Here is a 22,376-nt window from a genome sequence, read left to right on the forward strand (position 1 = left end):
GGATAAGTTGTTTTTCACTGAACAATCCCTTTAATGGACTGAACTAAGTCTATTAGTGGCTACATTCTGTCCACTTTATTATACTTAAGGCCCCTTTCACCCTGCCATTGCGCCCCGTCAAAGTCTCTTTTTTTCCCTGACTTTACCGACCGTTCTCATGACGGGAAGCAATGGGCAACAAATGGGTCCCAGCGACTCCCATTTATCACTATGGGGGCGGCCAGGCACCGTTATGGATAGCGGGAGAAAAAGACGGCACAAGCAGTAATTTTTCTCCCGCTATTCTGCTTGGCTCTCCCGACGGCCGTCACACTACCGTGTGTAGTGTGTCATAACGGTAGTGTGAATGTAGCCTAACTTATACTTTTATAAGCAAAAGGTTTTTTCGCAAGGCATACCCACTTATCCAAGAATACAACTTGGGAAAGATTTATCTCTGTGTGCTTAGCTACAGAAATATATAGAAAAGAAAAAGAGGGACAAGCCGCACACTCTGTGCAAAATTACACGGTGATGTATAGGTAGAGTATATCGAAACTTGCTAACCTTCAAGTGTTGCGCTCCGAGCACAACACCAACACTCGCCTTGTATGTGGGCGTAATATAGTATCCAGCCGCAGCCCATGTTGATCCGTCCCCAGGGCCCTGGGGATGTGTGAAACAATGATGGTTCTCACGTGGTCCGTGTGAAAGGAAAAGTAAAGACACTCCTGTGGCGCTTGCTGGGGAACGTTGGTAGAAATATTGATTAACCAACCAACGGACAATTAAATAATAAAGATAATTGGCTTTATTGACCCAATAAGGGACAACGCGTTCCGAGGGGACCTGCTCCCCTCTTCCTCAGGTCCGTGTTTAGCTACACACATTTTTAAAACTAACTCACCAGGCTCATGTTAGGTGTACGTGTGGTTCATCTATGAAAAGTTGCACGCGGTGTGATAAATTCAGTGCACGTGTGTGGCGTTTTTGCTTCTGTGAAGTTGTTGTCAGCAAGTTTTAGAAGTGAAAAAATTGGGGGCATTGGTTTGCCACATTTGACCCTCTGCCACAAAATGTGCGACGTTTGGAGAAATCACAACCACTGCAAAGTCACAGGGCAAAATCATTCAAATAGGCAAATCTGGCAAAAATCACATGAGACAAAAAGTCTCACAAACAAGTTGGAAAACTATTGATGTGCCAAATTTGCGCCTTTTTTTTATACACCAAAAGTCATGTAAAATGCTTGATGAATTCCCCTCCTTGGATGTAGTGTGGCATGGTTAAAGGAGTAGTCCAATATAAAAAGAAAAATGTATCCCCTATCTGCTGGGACCCCTCGTGATCTCCGGCATGGCGCCCACATTCTTCACATGAATGAAGTGTACCCACGCAAAAATGTATAATGTGCCCTGCGACCATTTCAGAAAATTGGCTCGCATACACATCAGCACCATCCAAAATAAAGGTGGACAAAAAAATCGTTCACCTCAACCAATGGTCTCCGAACTGTGGATGTTGCAGAACTACAACTCCCAGCTGCTGAGAAAGACCTACATGTAGTGTAGTGCGTGAGAGTGACATCATACAGAAGACGCGCCTAATCGCATGTAGGGCTGGCAAGTAGTGTTGGGCACGAATATTCGCGTTTTGAATTTTTATCGCGAATTTGCAAATTTTTATAATATATTCGCTATATATTTGAAATTACGAATATTTACTTTTTTCTGTATATGTGAATATTCGCTTATCCCTTCTTTTCACTTGTGGGCCAATTAGAATGATGCAAATACACTTGTCAGAGGTTATCAACAACATCCCTAGCAACCAATAGTAAAGTTGCCCACCCCCTCACTGTTTTCTTCCTCGAATACACGAATATTCACAAATGCGAATATAATGAATACGCCAAATTCGTGAATATAGGACGAATATTCGTCTATATATTCGCAAAATATCGTAAATTCGAATATGGGCAATGCCGCTCATCACTACTGGCGAGAAGCTGAGCATTCTGTATCATTAGGAGTCCGTCCGGCTCTTGTGGAACTATAAGTCTCAGCACATTCAAAATTAGGGATAGACCGATATCGATTTTTTAGGGCCTATACCAATAATCTGTGGCCTTTCAGGCCGATAGCCGATAACTTATACCGATATTCCCGTGTAAGTTATCGGCTACTTCTCCACCCCCCCCCCGCCCCCCCGGGCCCCGAAGAAGCCACTGCATATCATTGACTTAAAGCGGGCGCTTTAACTCAATGAACTGCAGCGGCTTTTGCTGGGCTAGAGATCGCCGCCGCCGCCACCCGCTTCTCTCTGTCCGGGGGTCCTCCCAACCACCGCCGCTACCTGTTCCCGGGGACCGCGCTACTTCTGGCTCCCATCCTGAGCTGTCACTGTGCGCACTGACGGTGACTTCGCGTTGAGGACGTCACTCGCCATTTCGCAGCGAACAACGTAACCCAGGATGCAGCAGAAGCCAGAAGTAGCGGGGGCCCCGGACCCCGGGAACAGGTAATTATAAAACCGGGAATGGGGGAGGCAATGGGGCAGCAGTGGGGGTGGCGTACGGACGGGGGGGGGGGGGGCATTATCGGATTACCGGCAAGGAAATTGCCGATACGGTTAACGTCCAAAATCGTGAATATCGCCCAAACCGATAATTGGTCGATCCCTATTCAAAATGCTGAAAGGATGATTGGTGTGCACTGTTAGATGGCATACAAAGCGTGGACCTCTAGCTGTTACAAAACTACAACTCCCAGCATGCCCGGACAGCCGCTGGCTGTCCGGGCATGCTGGGAGTTGTAGTTTTGCAACAGCTGGAGGTCCCCGGTTTGGAGCAACAATGATAAAGTCACTTCTTTTTTTGCATTATGGAGCATGCACTTAATTGTTCTTATTTACAGTATTATTTGTATTGGAATGTGAACAAGCTCCTAAGTGCCCGGGGAAGCCTCTGTCCTGGCAGTGTGTGCACAGTGAGGACACTTCCAGGGCACTGCCCGCTCCCCCTCCTCCTCCAGTCTCCGGGTTTTCCCGGCAGCCGGTAGTAGCTCACAGCTCTGTGAGTCCTTTTTTTTCTTGTTGTGTTTCTGTTACTCATCGCCATCTTGTTGCAGCCCTTTTCTTGTCTGGCAGATCAGTGGGGGGATCGGGGGTGACAGATCAGTCTCGGGGCTGCCTTGTATGTAGGATTAAGGATCCGCTCGGTGACTGGAGGAGGGTGAGGACACTCAGCACAGCCCCCTGTATGTGTGATTGATTCCTGGAGGCACAGAAGACACTGAGGATTGCTGGAGACATGAGCCTGGAGACACTACTACAAGCAGCCCTGTTCCTGGAATGGCAAGCCCAGCAGCAGCAACAACAGAGGACACGTGGTGAGTGCTGAGGGGGGCACCGGGTTGGGGGTGGCACAGGTGCTGCCGGTAGTGCCCTGTGTGCCAGACATGCCCAGATCTGAGGGGCTGCAGGGATACAATGTATGGGTATAGGGGGTGCTTGTTGTAGTCAGACCGGTGCGCTATTGCAGTGTCACGCTGAAATTGAAAGCAGTGATACATTGTGGCAGTGCTGGCCTCTGATTGGCTCCTATGGGGCTGGATGCAGTGTTACTTTGTTGCAGTGGATGGATTCGATACTAACATTGATACAGTGGATACCGGGTTGCAGTGCTGAGTTGTGATTGGTTAGCTGGATGCAGTGTACATTGTAGCAGACACTGGTTGCAGTGCTGGCTTATGATTGGCTGAGTGTCATGATTAGACTGTGTGCTGGCTCGGCTGCCAGTGTCACGTCCCTGGCAGTGTCGCAGCAGGCTGGGGATTTTTGCAGTTTGCCTGTGCTAGCAAGAGCCGGAGTTTGAGTGCAGGGCGGTGGCAATGCTCCAGCAGCACTTTGCATAATAGCAGGACATGGGCTTGTCATATGACTCCTGCCCAGCCTCTCCCCTTAACCCCCTGACTGCCGGGCGCCACCTTCCCCGGGCGCTTTCCGTGCCGTGTAAGGGGCTTTGTGTATAGCTGATGCCATCCGGCCGCTCGGATGTAACGCGCCGTGATCGTATTTAGAAGAGAAAGCCTGGCAATCGCCTATAATCTGAGCCAGGAGAGCCAGCGCTGAAAGGGTTACGTGTGAGCAATGACGTGTCCGGCTCCGCCTCTCCCCCCACGTGCATTGGGGACACGCCCTATGGAGGGGAAGGATTGGAGCGAGTCTGAGCGGGACCTGGAGACAGACAGAAGGGGCGGGGCCAAACTGGGCAGCACGCACACAGCATGATCCACGTAACTACAACCTCCTCCTCCCCCAGCAGCCAGTCGTCGCCGTACCACTTCCCCCTCTGCACTGGCTGCAATGGTGGAGTACACGGCATCATCGCCCCATACTAGTGTACAACACCTGACGACTGTATACACCCGCTTTACCTTATAGAGCACAGACTATTATACCTGCTTTACCTTACAGAGCACAGACTATTATACCTGCTTTACCTTACAGAGCACAGACTATTATACCTGCTTTACCTCACAGAGCACAGACTATTATACCTGCTTTACCTCACAGAGCACAGACTATTATACCTGCTTTACCTTACAGAGCACAGACTATTATACCTGCTTTACCTCACAGAGCACAGACTATTATACCTGCTTTACCTCACAGAGCACAGACTCATACCTGCTTTACCTCACAGAGCACAGACTCATACCTGCTTTACCTCACAGAGCACAGACTCATACCTGCTTTACCTCACAGAGCACAGACTCTTATACCTGCTTTACCTTACAGAGCACAGACTCTTATACCTGCTTTACCTTACAGAGCACAGACTATTATACCTGCTTTACCTTACAGAGCACAGACTATTACACCTGCTTTACCTCACAGAGCACAGACTCATACCTGCTTTACCTCACAGAGCACAGACTCATACCTGCTTTACCTCACAGAGCACAGACTCTTATACCTGCTTTACCTTACAGAGCACAGACTCTTATACCTGCTTTACCTTACAGAGCACAGACTATTATACCTGCTTTACCTTACAGAGCACAGACTATTACACCTGCTTTACCTCACAGAGCACAGACTCTTATACCTGCTTTACCTTACAGAGCACAGACTCTTATACCTGCTTTACCTTACAGAGCACAGACTATTATACCTGCTTTACCTTACAGAGCAGACTATTATACCTGCTTTACCTCACAGAGCACAGACTCTTATACCTGCTTTACCTCACAGAGCACAGACTGTCTTACACCCGCATTACCTTACAGAGCACAGACTATTATACCTGCTTTACCTCACAGAGCACAGACTCCTACCTGCTTTACCTCACAGAGCACAGACTCCTACCTGCTTTACCTCACAGAGCACATACTATTATACCTGCTTTACCTCACAGAGCACAGACTCTTATACCTGCTTTACCTTACAGAGCACAGACTCTTATACCTGCTTTACCTTACAGAGCACAGACTATTATACCTGCTTTACCTTACAGAGCACAGACTATTATACCTGCTTTACCTTACAGAGCACAGACTCATACCTGCTTTACCTCACAGAGCACAGACTCTTATACCTGCTTTACCTTACAGAGCACAGACTGTCTTACACCCGCATTACCTTACAGAGCACAGACTATTATACCTGCTTTACCTTACAGAGCACAGACTATTATACCTGCTTTACCTTACAGAGCACAGACTGTCTTACACCTGCTTTACCTTACAGAGCACAGACTGTATTACACCCGCTTTACCTTACAGAGCACAGACTGTCTTGCACCTGATTTACCTTACAGAGCACAGACTGTCTTGCACCTGATTTACCTTACAGAGCACAGACTGTCTTGCACCTGATTTACCTTACAGAGCACAGACTGTCTTACACCTGCTTTACCTTACAGAGCACAGACTATTATACCTGCTTTACCTTACAGAGCACAGACTGTTTTACACCTGCTTTACCTTACAGAGCACAGACTGTATTACACCCGCTTTACCTTACAGAGCACAGACTGTCTTGCACCTGCTTTACCTTACAGAGCACAGACTGTCTTGCACCCGCTTTACCTTACAGAGCACAGACTGTCTTGCACCCGCTTTACCTTACAGAGCACAGACTGTCTTGCACCCGCTTTACCTTACAGAGCACAGACTGTCTTACACCCGCTTTACCTTACAGAGCACAGACTGTCTTACACCCGCTTTACCTTACAGAGCACAGACTGTCTTACACCCGCTTTACCTTACAGAGCACAGACTGTCTTACACCCGCTTTACCTTACAGAGCACAGACTGTCTTACACCTACTTTACCTTACCGGATCGGCGCTGAAATCCATTGACTTTAATGAGCCGACAGTAGTCACTGTTTTACTTCTGTTGGCTCATTTTTGACCCGTATCCGGTTTTCTGACCGGACCTTAAACCGTGGTATACTACAGTTTTAGGTCCGGATACAAAACTGTAGTATACTGCGGTTTTAGGTCCGGTCACAAAACCGGATATGGGGCAGAAATGAGCCAACCAGAGTCACTGTTTGACTCCGGTCGGCTCATTAAAGTGAATGGATTTCAGTACCGGGTTTTCCCCTCACCTTGCAGATCCGGTGCATTGCCGTGGAATGAGATTTGCCATAGAATGAGATGCTCCGCCTCCATCACAGCCTATTGGCTCTCTCTTGTCACGTGACATATTTAAACCTTACGCATCGATGAGCACAGTAGTGTCAGTTTGGCTATCACAGGGAGTGGGTCTCCTCACCCTGTGATAGCTGAAGCTGTACGGAGCTCTCATGGCCTCTGTGGCCCGACAGAAGTTCACACATGTACGCAGCTCATACGGCTGCCTCATATACATTTACTGTTGATCCACAGCGCTATCAGGATCCCCACGCCCGCAGCTCTACTCCCCGTCCCCCGCAGCTGTACTCCCCGTCCCCCGCATCTCTACTCCCCGTTCTACGCAGCTGTACTCCCCGTCCCCACATCTCTACTCCCCGTCCCCCGCAGCTCTACACCCCGTCCTGCGCAGCTCTACTCCCCGTCCCCTGTGAACGCTCAGGGAGCGATCCACAGCGCTATGGGGATTCCTATGCCCGATGGCGCTGTCATCAGTGTGCGTCCCCGCGAGCGCCCCATGCCCGCAGCTGTACTCCCCGTCCCTCCGTAGCTCTACTCCCCGACCCGTTAACGCTCAGGGAGCGGGGAACAGAAAGTAGAGCATCGGGCGCAGGTAAAGTAGTACTGCGCATGCGCAGCACTACGCGAATAACTTAACCTGCGGGGGGCGGAGGACGGGGAGTAGAGCTGCGGGCGTGGGGCGCTCGCGGGGACGCACACTGATGACAGCGCCTTTGGGATCCCGATAGCGCTGTGGATCAACAGTAAATGTATATGAGGCAGCCGTATGAGCTGCGTACATGTGTGAACTTCTGTCGGGCCACAGAGGCCATGAGAGCTCCGTACAGCTTCAGCTATCACAGGGTGAGGAGATCCTCTCCCTGTGATAGCCAAATTGACACTGCTGTGCGCATCGCTGCGTGACGTTTAAATATGTCACGTGACAAGAGAGAGCCAATAGGATGTGATGGAGGCGGACCATCTCATTCTATGGCATATCTCATTCCACGGCAATGCACCGGCAACCATAGGCTGCAATCGTGGTGTGAATGCAGCCTTAGGCTGGGATAACACCACGTTTTTGCAATACAGTTCCCGTATACCTTTTCAGTTAGAAAACTATGGAACTGTATTGAAAACCGTATGCCAAAAGATGCATCAGTTTGTGTCCATTTTGCATCCTGTATAGTTTTCAGTTTTTTTTTTTCCTGTACCCAATACCATAGCCTACCATGGTTTTTGGTCCGGGTGAAAAACCGTATTGAAATGTATTTTTTATTTTTTTTTTAACATGGGAGTCGTGGGAGCCGTACAGAACCGTATTTGCCTACAGTTCCATCTGTTTTTCACCATACGGTTTTTGACTTTTCACAGTTTTTTTTGTTTGGAATTGTAATCAAACAAGTGAAACTTTATTCATAATGGAGTGAAACTTTAAGAACATATGTTTTCTTAAAAAAAACAGATGCAACCGGACATCATTTTTCAAACTATACAGTTTTCAACCTTATACGGATTAAAATTTGTACACACCTTTTGATACAGTTTAGTCAGGTTTTGAGGAATCCGATTTTTTTTTAAAATAAAAATAAAAAACCTGATACGGGAACTGTATTGCGAAAATGTGGTGTGAACCCAGCCTTATACCTGCTTTACCTGATAGGTTACCGGACAGATCACCAATTGTATTACAGCTGCTTTACCTTATAGATTACAGACTTTATTACGTTTTTTTTTTTAACATGGGAGTCAATGGGAACAGTATGGAACCGTATGTGCATACGGTTTCATCCGGTTTTCACCATACGGTTTTTGACTTTTGTACAGTTTTTTTTCTTGGAACATCAAACAAACAAGTGAAACTTTATTCATAATGGAATGAAATGTTAAAAATGTATACATTTGTTTCTGAAAAAACGGATGCAACCGGACATCATTTATTACCCTGGATAAAAATTTGTACACATGTTTTGATTACAGTTTAGTCAGGTTTTGTAGAATCAGTTTTTTTTTTTTTTTAATCACAAAACCTGTGACGGGAACTGTATTGCAAAAACGTGGTGTGAACCCAGCATAAGTGCAGTGTTAGGCTAGGTTCACACTACGTTTTGTACTTACAGTTCCCGTATACGGCTGGGAGGAGGGGGGGCGGTGCTTAATCGCGACACCCGCACATGTCTATGAGCCGACCGGAATGAACCGCAGCCTCCGGTTGGCTGCGTTTTCGGCCGTATGCGGTTTCCCGACCGCAGGCAAAAGCGTGGTCGACCGCGTTTTTGCCTACGGTCGGGAAACTGCATACGGCCGAAAGGAGGCTGCGGTTCACTCTGGTCGGCTCATAGACATACATTAAATATGGTTCCCCTATACGGCTGAGTGCGGGTGCTGCGATTAAGCCCCGCCCACCCCTCCCAGCCGTATACGGGAACCGTAAGTAAAAAAAACGTAGTGTTAACCTGGCCTTACCTGACAGATTGCCAAATGTAGCAATCTCCTTATGACACCAGTATTACTGAGCAGAGTACTGACTGTAGCAGTCTCCATATCACAGCTGCATTACCTGACAGATCACAAACTGTAGTCGTCTTTTATATTACATTGGTTTTACCTGACAGACCCCTGACTGAAGCCTTATTACCCTGGTGTTACTAAGGAGATTACTGACTAGCCATCTCCTTATTATACTGGTGTTACCTGACAAAGGCTGCATGCACACCACGTTTTCAGGCTATGGATAACACAAAACCGGATATGGGTCAGAAATAAGCCGACCGGAGTCAAATGGTGACTCCGGTTGGCTCATTAAAGTCATCAGCGCTGGTCCGGCTGGGATACGGGAGCGCACAGTTTTCCCCTCCCCAGCCAGATTTTGCAACCATAACCAAAGCACTGACTGTAGCCATCTCCTTATTACATCGGTGTTACCTGACTGTAACCATCTCCTTATTACATCGGTGTTACCTGACTGTAACCATCTCCTTATTACACCGGTGTTACCTGACTGTAACCGTCTCCTTATTACACCGGCGTTACCTGACTGTAACCGTCTCCTTATTACACCGGCGTTACCTGACTGTAACCGTCTCCTTATTACACCGGCGTTACCTGACTGTAACCGTCTCCTTATTACACCGGCGTTACCTGACTGTAACCATCTCCTTATTACATCGGTGTTACCTGACTGTAACCGTCTCCTTATTACACCGGTGTTACCTTACTGTAAACATCTCCTTATTACATCGGTGTTACCTGACTGTAACCGTCTCCTTATTACATCGGTGTTACCTGACTGTAACCATCTCCTTATTACACCGGTGTTACCTGACTGTAACCATCTCCTTATTACACCGGTGTTACCTGACTGTAACCATCCACTTATTACACCGGTGTTACCTGACTGTAACCGTCTCCTTATTACACCGGTGTTACCTGACTGTAACCATCTCCTTATTACACCGGTGTTACCTGACTGTAACCATCTCCTTATTACACCGGTGTTACCTGACTGTAACCATCCACTTATTACACCGGTGTTACCTGACTGTAACCGTCTCCTTATTACACCGGTGTTACCTGACAAAGCACTGACTGTAGCTGTCCTCACACCGGTGTCACCTGATAGATCACCTATTGTAGCATTATTACATCGGTGTTACCTGACAGATCACCAGCTTTAGCCATCTGGTTTCCTTGTTACCAGACATTCACCATTTGCTCACTATTGTCTAATAACTAGTGCTATGAGATCCCTAGTGACTGAAGCCCAAGTGATTGATCCCCATGAGTTGTCATGAAGAAATTAACTTGCAGTTAGCTACTTTTGCAATATATTCTTCTGTTCCCTGTTATTGACAGGAAATCCAGAATGATCATTATTTTATCTTGTATTTATGTATTCACATATATAAATGTTAGGTTTTTGTTTGTGTGTGTTTCCCCCCCCCCCCCCCCGGTATAAAAAATCCTATTACGTGTTTAGGGTTCCTCTTAAAACGCTGTTGAGGTCGAAGCATTGTAGTAGCTGCGAGCTATGCGGAGCCTTCCCCTGTAAATAAGAGCAGGATCACACCCTCGCAGGTGCCTTTTCAGTAGGGTGGTAACACACCCATCCGAGGTTACAAATGTCCAGAACGATCCTGTCATCCGCCCATTTCTGCACTGTCTGTACAAGAGTTTCATATATATGACACGTGTTAGTGTGTTTTATAGGCAAAAAAACAACTGGTCCTTGTAATGTGCACCATATTTTGGGGTCACCGCCTTACAGCTCCAAAGCTTCAATGTCGTTTTTTTTTTTTTTAAGAGCACGTAATGCGACATTTATCAGGACGATACTTCATAAGATCTGTTGTTCCACACGCCATAGATGTTTTTTTTTACAACGATAGGTCTGTATACGGTGTCAGGCGCTCCAGGTCGTACGAGTGACGGCGCTGATACATGCCTCCCTTATATCCTTTCTGTAATGCAGACACATTTGTATGCGAGTCATCGGCGGTGATGTCAAGGAAACCACCGCTGTCTGCTGCAACAGATTAACCATCGCAGGCATGGCATGGATCTATGCATTGACCACTGCCGTGGATCACAGCCGGCTGTGTACATTATATGCCTGCACTGGTGATTTCGTAATGACACATGGTATGCAGCGTGTTGTGCACATACAGCCGGCTGTGTACATTATATGCCTGCACTGGTCATTTCGTAACGACACATGGTATGCAGCGTGTTGTGCACATACAGCCGGCTGTGTACATTATATGCCTGCACTGGTCATTTCGTAACGACACATGGTATGCAGCGTGTTGTGCACATACAGCCGGCTGTGTACATTATATGCCTGCACTGGTCATTTCGTAACGACACATGGTATGCAGCGTGTTGTGCACATACAGCCGGCTGTGTACATTATATGCCTGCACTGGTGATTTCGTAATGACACATGGTATGCAGCGTGTTGTGCACATACAGCCGGCTGTGTACATTATATGCCTGCACTGGTCATTTCGTAACGACACATGGTATGCAGCGTGTTGTGCACATACAGCCGGCTGTGTACATTATATGCCTGCACTGGTGATTTCGTAATGACACATGGTATGCAGCGTGTTGTGTACATTATATACCTGCACTGGTCATTTCGTAACGACACATGGTATGCAGCGTGTTGTGCACATACAGCCGGCTGTGTACATTATATGCCTGCACTGGTGATTTCGTAATGACACATGGTATGCAGCGTGTTGTGCACATACAGCCGGCTGTGTACATTATATGCCTGCACTGGTCATTTCGTAATGACACATGGTATGCAGCGTGTTGTGCACATACAGCCGTCTGTGTACATTATATGCCTGCACTGGTCATTTCGTAATGACACATGGTATGCAGCGTGTTGTGCACATACAGCCGGCTGTGTACATTATATGCCTGCACTGGTCATTTCGTAATGACACATGGTATGCAGCGTGTTGTGCACATACAGCCGTCTGTGTACATTATATGCCTGCACTGGTCATTTCGTAACGACACATGGTATGCAGCGTGTTGTGCACATACAGCCGGCTGTGTACATTATATGCCTGCACTGGTCATTTCGTAACGACACATGGTATGCAGCGTGTTGTGCACATACAGCCGGCTGTGTACATTATATGCCTGCACTGGTCATTTCGTAACGACACATGGTATGCAGCGTGTTGTGCACATACAGCCGGCTGTGTACATTATATGCCTGCACTGGTCATTTCGTAACGACACATGGTATGCAGCGTGTTGTGTACATACAGCCGGCTGTGTACATTATATGCCTGCACTGGTCATTTCGTAACGACACATGGTATGCAGCGTGTTGTGCACATACAGCCGGCTGTGTACATTATATGCCTGCACTGGTCATTTCGTAATGACACATGGTATGCAGCGTGTTGTGTACATACAGCCGGCTGTGTACATTATATGCCTGCACTGGTCATTTCGTAACGACACATGGTATGCAGCGTGTTGTGCACATACAGCCGGCAGCCGGTCAAAGTGTTTGCTGCAGTGGGAATAAGTGAGCAAGGTCCAGGCGGTGTTGTGTACGATATTTTGTGCTATCGCCCGCCTTTTATATTACAGCCGCATTGCTGCGCTCTTGATTATTTGAAGATTTTAATGAATTTTTTTTTTCAATTTTTTTTCTCTCTCCATTTTTCTTCTCCAGCGCAGATGTAGAGGGGGTGGAGTGGGAGGGGCGGCTCCTAAGTGAGACAGATTCCCCCCCCCCACCTTCTTTCCTCCTTTCACTGCTGTGTCTGGTTCTTGGGAGAGCCCTCCAGAGTACATTGGAGTTGGGGGAAGGGCAGACACTACAGGGCAATCCTTATTAACCAGCTTCCTGCTCTTGCAGAGCCAGAAATCTGAGCTTTCCACCCCTCCGAGTGGAGGCTGCAGAATCTGCTTAGCTGGATCGCAGGACAGCATTAATGTAGCTGGCTGACCAGAGGTGGCTGTACGGGTTGCAGATCATTCATTTCTGCATCTCCTATCCCTGGCTAGAATCCTCTAATATAGTGGTCTCCAAATTGAGGACCTCCAAATGTTGCAAAACTACAACTCCCAGTATGCTGGGAATTGTAGTTTCATAACATCTGAACAGCCGTTGGCTGTCCCGGCATGCTGGGAGTTGTGGTTTTGCAACATCTGGAGGTCCACAGTTTGGAGACCACTGCTCTAATATAACATGGCTAGAGATGAGCGAACTTACAGTAAATTCGTCACGAACTTCTCGGCTCGGCAGTTGATGACTTATCCTCCATAAATTAGTTCAGCTTCCAGGCGCTCCCATGGGCTGGAAAAGGTGGAAACAGTCCTAGGAGACTCTCTCCTAGGACTGTATCCACCTTTTCCAGCCCACCGGAGCACCTGAAAGCTGAACTAATTTATGCAGGAAAAGTCATCAATAGTGTTGCTCGCGAATATTCGCAATGCAAATTTTATTTGCGAATATCGCATAGTCGCGAATATAGCACTATATATTCGTAATTACAAATATTCGTGTTTTTTTTTTTTTTCACAGTACACATCACAGTGATCATCCCTCTCTGCTTCCAGCTTGTGTGGTGTAAAGAAGGCTCTAATACTACTGTGGGAGACTGGCGTGCAAATTTTCGCATATACAAAAAGTATATGATTTAGCATATGATTTTCGCATATACAAAAAGTGGCATATGCGAATTTTCGCATATGCAAATTTTTGTTTATGCTAATTTTCTTATATACAAATTTTCGCATACGCGGATATTACGAATATGCGAATTTAGCGAATATATGACGAATATTCGTCCATATATTCGCGAAATATCGCGAATTCGAATATGGCCTATGCCGCTCAACACTAGTCATCAACTGCCGAGCTGAGAAGTTTGTGATGAATCGAATTTACTGTAAGTTCGCTCATCTCTAAACATGGCCTTAGAAGTTTATTTCTGGAAAATAATCTAATTTTTCATCGGTATGTATACGATACGTTTTTTTTTATCCGTGACTGTCTGCAGATAAGTCTGATACACATAGATGTATTGGGGCCCATTCACACTTCCGATTTTCCCAGCGGAACCCTGCTTGGAAAATATGGTGGAGCAGCCTTCCATTGTTCCTAATGGGATTATGCTGCACCACTCACACTACAAAATTTATGCGGCGGAAATTCGGGACCCCAGACCACCACAAGAATGAAAATGTTCTTTCGTCGAAAACCGCTCTGAAATGCAAATGTCGTCAATTGGGCTTGGTTTTTAGAACCTTATTTATCCGGCGGCTGCTCCAGACTGAATCGCTGCATTGAATATCTCCAGGCCAGGATTCTGTAGTGTGAACAAGCTCCGCACAAACCTCCTAAGTTATACAATACAAGGCCATGTTCACACGTCGGAGACAGCACATTTTCGAGCGGTCCTAGCACTACATGATTTCTGCCATATGAAAATAGCAAAAGGATTCTATGATGCCATAATGTACTTCAATAAGCCTCGGATCCCATATAGAGGTTTTTTTTTTATTTATTTTTTGCTGAAGCCAATAGAAAAAAAAAACTCAACACTGGTACAGAGTTGAGATGAGTGAACTTCCAGTAATTCGATTCGTCACGAACGTCTCGGCGGTTGCTGACTTAAAGGGGTACTCCGGCCCTGAGACATCTTATCCCCTATCCAAAGATGTCTCACCGCTGGGGACCCCTGCTGGCACCGCGGCGTGCAGCTCAAACAGGTGGGTGTGAATACAAGATTGCGGGGGTCCCCAGCGGTGGGACCCTTGTGGTGAGACATCTTATCCCCCTATCCTTTGGATAGGGGATAAGATGTCTCAGGGCCGGAGTACCCCTTTAAGCCTGCATAAACTAGTTCAGCTTTCAGGTGCTCCGGTGGGCTGGAAAAGGTGGATACAGTCCTAGGAGAGAGTCTCCAGCCCACCGGAGCACCTGAAAGCTGAACTCATTTATGCAGGATAAAGTCAGCAACTGCCGAGCCGAGAAGGAAAGGTCCACTTTTACATATCTCGTGAAAAGTGACCCCCACTGATCCCTAGAATTAAGGGACTGCAGGGCTCCACCAAGCATTGTGTCCTTTCGTTTTCAGGGCCAAGATCATACACTGGCTCTACTCTCTGCCCTGGATTTCAGCCACAAAGACATCGCAACTAGAGCAGCAACTAGCTTTTCAGTATGTCACGGATGCTTTAAGCATGATACATGGGGTGCTGAAGCTGCTTGGCTACAAGTATAGCATTATTATTATAGAGGTGCTATGAAGCGCTCTTAGTACCAGGGCACTGTACATATGTTAAGGGTTTGAAATACATATACCGCAAACACAAGTGGACGTGAAACCGTAAATGACAGATACAGGTAGAGACAGCTGGTCATCTGTGAGTAGTTAGGGAAGCAGCCATTCCTAGGGCAATACAGCGGTGGCAGGGATATTGTAGGTTGTAGCCTAGTCTAAAGAGAGGTTTTCAAGTTGCTTTTGAAGGTCTTGATGGTAGGTGAGAGGCGGATCTGTTGAGGTAGAGAATCTGTCTATAGGGGAAGCACAGGAGGAGTCTTACTATATATACGAGTGTGTGAGGTGCGGACTAGGGGAGAGCACAACCGGAGGTCTTGAAATTAAGTTAGGGTTGGTATGGGGAGATCAGGTCTGAGATGTATGGAGGGGATAGGTTGTGGGCAGCCTTGTATGTCACAGGAAACAGTTTACATAGTTACATACTGTATTTTTCGTCCTATAGGACGCACCGGCGTATAAGACGCACTCAATTTATAGGTGCAAAATCTAAAAAAATAAAGATTTTGAACCCAATAGTGGTCTTCAAACTGCGGATCTCCAGATGTTGCAAAACTACAACTCCCAGCATGCCCGGACAGCCGTTGGCTGTCCGGGCATGCTGGGAGTTGTAGTTTTGCAACATCTGGAGGTCCGCAGATTGAAGACCACTGCATAGGAGGTAATACTCACGTGTCCCCGCCGCTCCGGACCCATCACCGCTGCCCTGGATGTCGCTCCATCGCTGTCACCATGTCCCCATCGCTCCGGAATGTCTCTGCTGCCGGCCGGGTATCCTCGCTCTCCGTCGCCGCCATCACGTCGTTACGCATGCCGACGCACGTACGCGACGACGTGATGACGAGGAAGGAGAGCGCCGGCCATACAGGGAATCCTTGAACGGAGATGACACAGAGGAGGCAGGTAAGGTCCCTCCCGGAGTCCTGTAAGCACTAACCCGGCTATTCAGTCGGGCTGTTCGGGACCGCCGCGGTGAAATCGCGGCCGTCCCGAACAGCCCGACTGAACAGCCGGGTCAGTGTCACTTTCCCTTCAGACACGGGGGTCAGCTTCGATCGCCGTGTCTGAAGGGTTAATACAAGGCATCACCGCGATCGGTGATGTCCTGTATTAGCCGCGGGTCCCGGCTGTTGATGGCAGCAGGGACCGCCGCGATAGGGGTGTATTCGCCGTTTAAGACGCACCAGTTTTGGGGAAGAAAAAGTGCATCTTATACGGCAAAAAATACGGTAGTTAGTATGGTTGAAAAAAGACATACGTCCATCAAGTCCAACCAGGGAATTTGAAGTGAAGGGTGTAAGGGGATAAGGGGAAGGGATGCAGTTTAAACTAACTTTGTTGAACAATGAATAGCCAGTGAAGGGTTTGGCAGCAGAGGTGAGGATGGGTTAAACGAGGGAAAAGTGTTTGACGGAAGGCCACAGAGGAGGATGTTGCAGTAGTCCAAGTGCAAGATGATGAGGGCATGCACCAATAGATTAGGTAAGTCAGAGTTGAGGAAGGCATTAGGAATATGTTCTTTTAGGGTAGGGTCGTGTCGTATTTTGCTGCATGATGTACAGAAATGAGAATTTTGGAAGTGCTTGGCCAGAAACCGAAACTGACCCAAAACTATAGCTCCTAGCATGTTGTGCTAAAGAGCAGTGATCTGCAATCTGTGGCCCTGTAGTTTGTGTAGCAGTACAACATCCAACAGGCAATGACCACCACCAGCAACACTTAAAGGAGTCAAAAAATGATCCCCTATCCTAAAGATGGGGGATAAGTTTAAAACCACAGGGGTCTGACCGCTGGGACCCACCACAATCTCCCGTACGGGGCCCCAGCAGTCCGTCGGAAGGGGGCGTGTTGACCACCGCACGAAGCGGCGGCTGACACGCCCCCTCAATACAGCTCTATGGGAGAGTCAGAGCTTCAAAGAGGCAATGCTGGGGCAATCTAATCAATAGCGCCATTGATCAGTAGGTGTCTCAGGAATCTATCATGTTTTCTGCAGTAGTGCACACATATTTAGCGGGCTCTGCTAGAAGAACACACATTATTCCGATCCCGACAGTCTATAGCAGTCATGTGTCTGACCTTTCTGTGACCAGTCTAATAACCTGGAAAGTAGTTTGAGGTCATGAAGGTCAAAGTTGGGGACCTCCAAAACCTAGTCTGATTTATATTTGGCAGCATTGCACTTGGTGCTAGGCAAATAGAAAAGAGTAAATAATTACCAAACTTGAAGGCAATGTGTCTTAATGGGATTGTGTACACTCAGTTGTGTCTGTGTGTTTACAGTATTGTTAGTGTTATCTTATCTATATTATTGATCTTGGCTCATTAGATTTCCACTGCAGTTTACCAACAACCGTGATAAACAGAGGAATTGCTGAAAGTATGAAGATTGTCTTAAGAGTCTCCTTCCACATGGTGATTTTTGGCCAAACAGCTTAGTATTTGCCTCCAGTAAAGGGCCCAGCAATCAGTTGATAAACAAGCAACAGCAAATATAGTCAGAATAAAAAACTTTAAAGAAGCGCTCAAGGTTTTTGTTTTGTATATTTATATATATATATATTTTGTGCCAATATCACGTATCCATCAATGCATACTTACCCTCATTAGTTGCATCTGTGCATTTCAACATCTGTAAGTGAGTCATGTGATCACCCAGCTCTATCTGTATATTGCTGCTGCAATCTCTATGGGATCAGAATATATAATAGCTATACACCTCGCATGAGTGTTTACAGGTTTGTGGATAAAATGCATAATGTTGTAAATTCACTGCCATAATATGGTGAAAATGCTACAGAATTGCAGTACAAATGTTAATATAGCTTGAAGATTTTAAATCTGCATAAAATACTCAATTGTGATTATAGGTCAAATATTTCTCTGTTTGACACATTTTGAATAAAAAAAATAAAAAAAAAGCATCAAAACTGCCCATAATATAAACTGACCCCCAACTCGCTTATAAATCTCGACTGCTGGACTCTTGCCAGGTGATAGACTGCCGATGCAGTAATAAGACTCCACTCCCTCTCTCTGCAAAGCCAAGGAGATTCATAGGAAATGTAGACAGCAGTATAAAATCACCTAGTGATGCAGTTGAAATCATTATTGCTAAAAACTCATGCATTCTACATCTGCTAAAACATGCAAGCACAAGGTATACACAAGAACCTCTACATTATTCCCTAATAATAGCCGATGCTGCACTATATAAGAAAAAATAAACCCTGAAGTGTTTCTTAAAAGGTTCTGTATAGTATAGGAATGTTTACTATGTGTATTAGAAAGGTATAACTTCTCGGAATCAATGACATGGAGTTGTGCAGAGCTGTCTTCACCACATTTGCCAATCCAGTAACATTGTGAGCAGGAGAATGCATTGTGCAGAGCTCAGGAGGTCACGGGGTCAAGTCCTGCTTTATCTGCAGCACATTGATTTCTCGCTCAGTCACATGACTTGAGATTAGTCTGCAGCCTCAACACCATCATTCCTCTTCGAACAGGAGTGAATTAAGGACAGTGGTTTCTTTCATAGCACTTGGAATGCAATTGCTGACTAAAGCATATAACTAAAATAAGGAAATTTCGGTTGCGAAATGTGACCCCTACTGATCCCTAGAACTAAGGGGCTGCGGGGGTCTTCTGCTTTGGTTTCCTGACCCAGGATGGTTATTGAGCCTGAGCTTTCTGTATTACACAAAACAATTGTTGCTATTTTCTCTCAGGTCTGCATCAGTTTGTAAAGAAGGTACAGAAGTAACTTCCAAGTTTTAAGGATAGTCTTCATAGTTTTCAGATATGTTTTCTTATGTGCACATTGGTTCTCTGGGTGCCATGTTGTAGTAGAAATTAGTTATGGGAGCATCCTGCACATTTACAGAACTTTACATTTTCATGTAGGGCTGGGCGGTATACCGGTTCATACCGAATACCGAAATTTTCTTCCTGCAATACCGGTTTAGCCCCTTCCCCTCGGGAATTAATGAATTATCAGCCGCAGCGCGCTGTCCCCACATCGGGGAACTAATCGTATGTGACCCGTGCTGTTCTGCCCCCAATTAATTATTAGCCCAGCGCTGCGCTGTCCCCATCGGGGTAAATACTCACATATCACCCGCAAGCGCTGCCCTCCTCGTCCTCCTGTTTGTTGCAGCCGCCGTCGCTGACACTCTATACCAGTGATCTTCAACCTCCAGATGTTGCAAAACTATAACTCCCAGCATGCCCAGACAGCCAACTGGCATGCTGGGAGTTATAGTTTTGCAACATCTGGAGGTCCACAGGTTAAAGACCACTGCTCTATACTGTATCCCTATGCCCGGGCTGCAAAAGGTAAACAAAATAAACTTTAACTCGCCTTCCCCATCAGTCCGGACCAGCTTCCTAGTGAATGGAACGTCGGACAGCCAGCAGCTTATCACTGGCCACAGCGATGTTCCGCCTCGGCCGGTGATAGGCTGAGCCCACTTTCATGTAAGAAGCCGGCTTCTTACATGACAGTGGGCTCAGCCTATCACTGGCCGAGGTGGAACATCGCTGCGGCCGGTGATAGGCTGACGGCTGTCCGACGTTCACGTCCCCAGGAAGAGCGTAATGCCAATGTCGGAACATGCGTTAAAGTTTATTTTTGTTTACCTTTTGCAGCCCAGGCATAGGGATACAGTATAGAGTGTCGGCGCCGGTGGCCGCAACAAACAGTAGGATGAGGAGGGCAGCGCTTGCGGGTGACATGAGTATTTACCCCGATGGGCTGGACTAATAATTAATTTGGGGTGGGGGGAATACCGTTATATACCGTGGAACCGCCATAAGTGACAAAAATACAGCGGTACACATATTTGGTCATACCGCCCAGCCCTATTTTCATGTAGGCTCAATGTAGTGTAACAACCAAACCGAAGGGTTCTCCTGAACCAGGCATGGATAACCGTAGAGTTCTAGCCTGAGCCAAGTTCAGTTTTTCAGTCTTTGTCTTGCAGCTGTAATAAAAGTTTAAATTGGGTAGCTTTACTGATGTCTGAACCCTGCCTACTGGCGCATTAACGCTACGGAATTTCTGAGGAAAGAAACGCCGGTGCAACACCCTTTTATTGCTTTCAATGGGATTCTGCTGCACCGCGCATACTACAGAATTTCTAATTCCGGACTCCACTTAAAGAATGAATGTGTTTATTTTTTCTTCGTAATCCTCTTAGCTATGCTTTCCTGTAATGATGACAGCGCATGTCCTAGCACCAAGTGAATCGTTTGGCACCTGCTGTGCACAAAATGTCGGCCGGAAATTTCTCTGGTCTGATATTCAGTAGTTTGAAGGTGCCCTCAGTGGCCAAGAAATGGGTGGCAACCAAATTTGCTGCAGATTATTTTCAGTATCATTATATCCATCAAAATATGTGCTCGTAAACGCTTCCTTATGCTGAATTCATACATGAATAGTAATTCCAACCATGTTTAGATACTGGATTAGGAAAACTGACTCCTCTTGCGATGTGCTGTGCCTGCTACCAGCCTTTCCTAGTGAAAGACTTATTGATGAATCCTATAAAGACCTGTGATTGTAGACCACCATTTGCTGGTATAGCTCTCAAAAACCACTTATTCCTCTTCTACTGAACCCTGCAGTTGGTACTGTATAACCAGACATGAAATATTCTCCTGCAGCATGACTCTTTACTCCAGAGAAGGCATTTCCAATTCTTTCACGTTCAATGACATGCTGACTTCAGTGGCTGGAAAATGTTATCGAAAAAAGCCCCAAAAAGTTTATTTATGGCCAACTTTTGTGCATATTGGCAACCTCTTTCACATTTTATTTTTACGTGTAACTGTTGTGCCAGATTACAAAAAAAAAGAGACCAAAATGGCCTGTGTAAGCATAGTATGTGTGTAATAAAAGCGCAAATCCCTGGCCTGCAGGTCTGATCACCCAAGATGACAGCACCATAAGGATCAGATGAGGAGACCTGGCCATGGGTCGAGATTTGCAGCCGTAATGCAGGCTTATGTTAAATTGACTTGATATCTGTCCAGGAATGTTCTAGCATAGCATAACATTTAATGGTGATTTATTTATTTTTTGGAAAGTGGAATCTAACTACAGTGTCAGATTAAAAGTAGAGTTTTTCATTTTGACCTGTTCTACTAATAATGTTTATTTAACACAATTTTAGGAAAACATGTTTTAATATGTACAATGGTTGGCAATGGTAATGACCGAACCAACTTTATAAGAAGTAGTACATACACTGTCCATAGAGAGTGCTTGAAAAAGGCTCTATTGGTGAGCCGAAACATCGCTTGATATACAGATGCGTGAATAAATATCCACTCATCTTCACCTACTTCGGGAGTGCCGCTTCTGCCTTTTTGTTACATTGACTTTGGGATCTAAGTCTGGTCCTGGAGCTGAGCACCCAGACGGTGCTTAGGCTGATAGTCGTCCACGGTGCTTCTCCATTTTGGATTTTTTGGATTGTCCATAGAGTATTTGGTCCCTTTATTGGTAATGTGGACTGCTGCAGTTGGAGGCGGGGTTGAAAATTTTTATACCATGCCCTTAGACGAGGCTTTCTAAATATTATACATACAAAGAGGTCAATATTTAGATTTTATGCTTTCTTATTGTTTGATTTTTGATTGCTTGTCATACTGTTTGTTAAGGTGCCTATACACCTTCAATAGCTGTCGTTTGAATGTTGGTTCAGCCAACAGCCATCTCTCCTAATCACCCTATACATAAGAACTTTCTGAATGGAGAGAGAAGGGGTAAGCCACAGCCAGACACCTTTGACCTTTAGGAATACAAAAGGTTTGGGCAGTTCTCTACTGGACATCATCTGTCGGGGGAACAGTTTAGTCTTCTTCCACATTCTAGGGTCCAGACCTGTCACACTGTCCTGAGCGTACCATCGGCCAAGGAAGAACATCACT

At 46.2% G+C, this 22,376-nt stretch overlaps 1 protein-coding gene across 2 annotated transcripts in view; it reads left to right on the top strand.

The window, feature by feature from the left end:
* Positions 1-3,070: 3,070 nt before the first annotated feature.
* Positions 3,071-22,376, top strand: part of MNT (MAX network transcriptional repressor) — an 86,480-nt gene continuing 67,174 nt past the window's right edge. For both annotated transcript variants that reach the window (XM_056558460.1, XM_056558461.1), the window contains exon 1: positions 3,071-3,368. In XM_056558460.1, coding sequence (XP_056414435.1) covers positions 3,290-3,368 — 79 coding nt within the window. In that variant the 5' untranslated portion in view covers positions 3,071-3,289. The remainder of the gene's footprint in view (positions 3,369-22,376) is intronic.

Source organism: Hyla sarda, chromosome 2 (assembly GCF_029499605.1).
Source record: "Hyla sarda isolate aHylSar1 chromosome 2, aHylSar1.hap1, whole genome shotgun sequence".
In the NCBI taxonomy this organism is placed as follows: Eukaryota; Metazoa; Chordata; class Amphibia; order Anura; family Hylidae; genus Hyla; species Hyla sarda.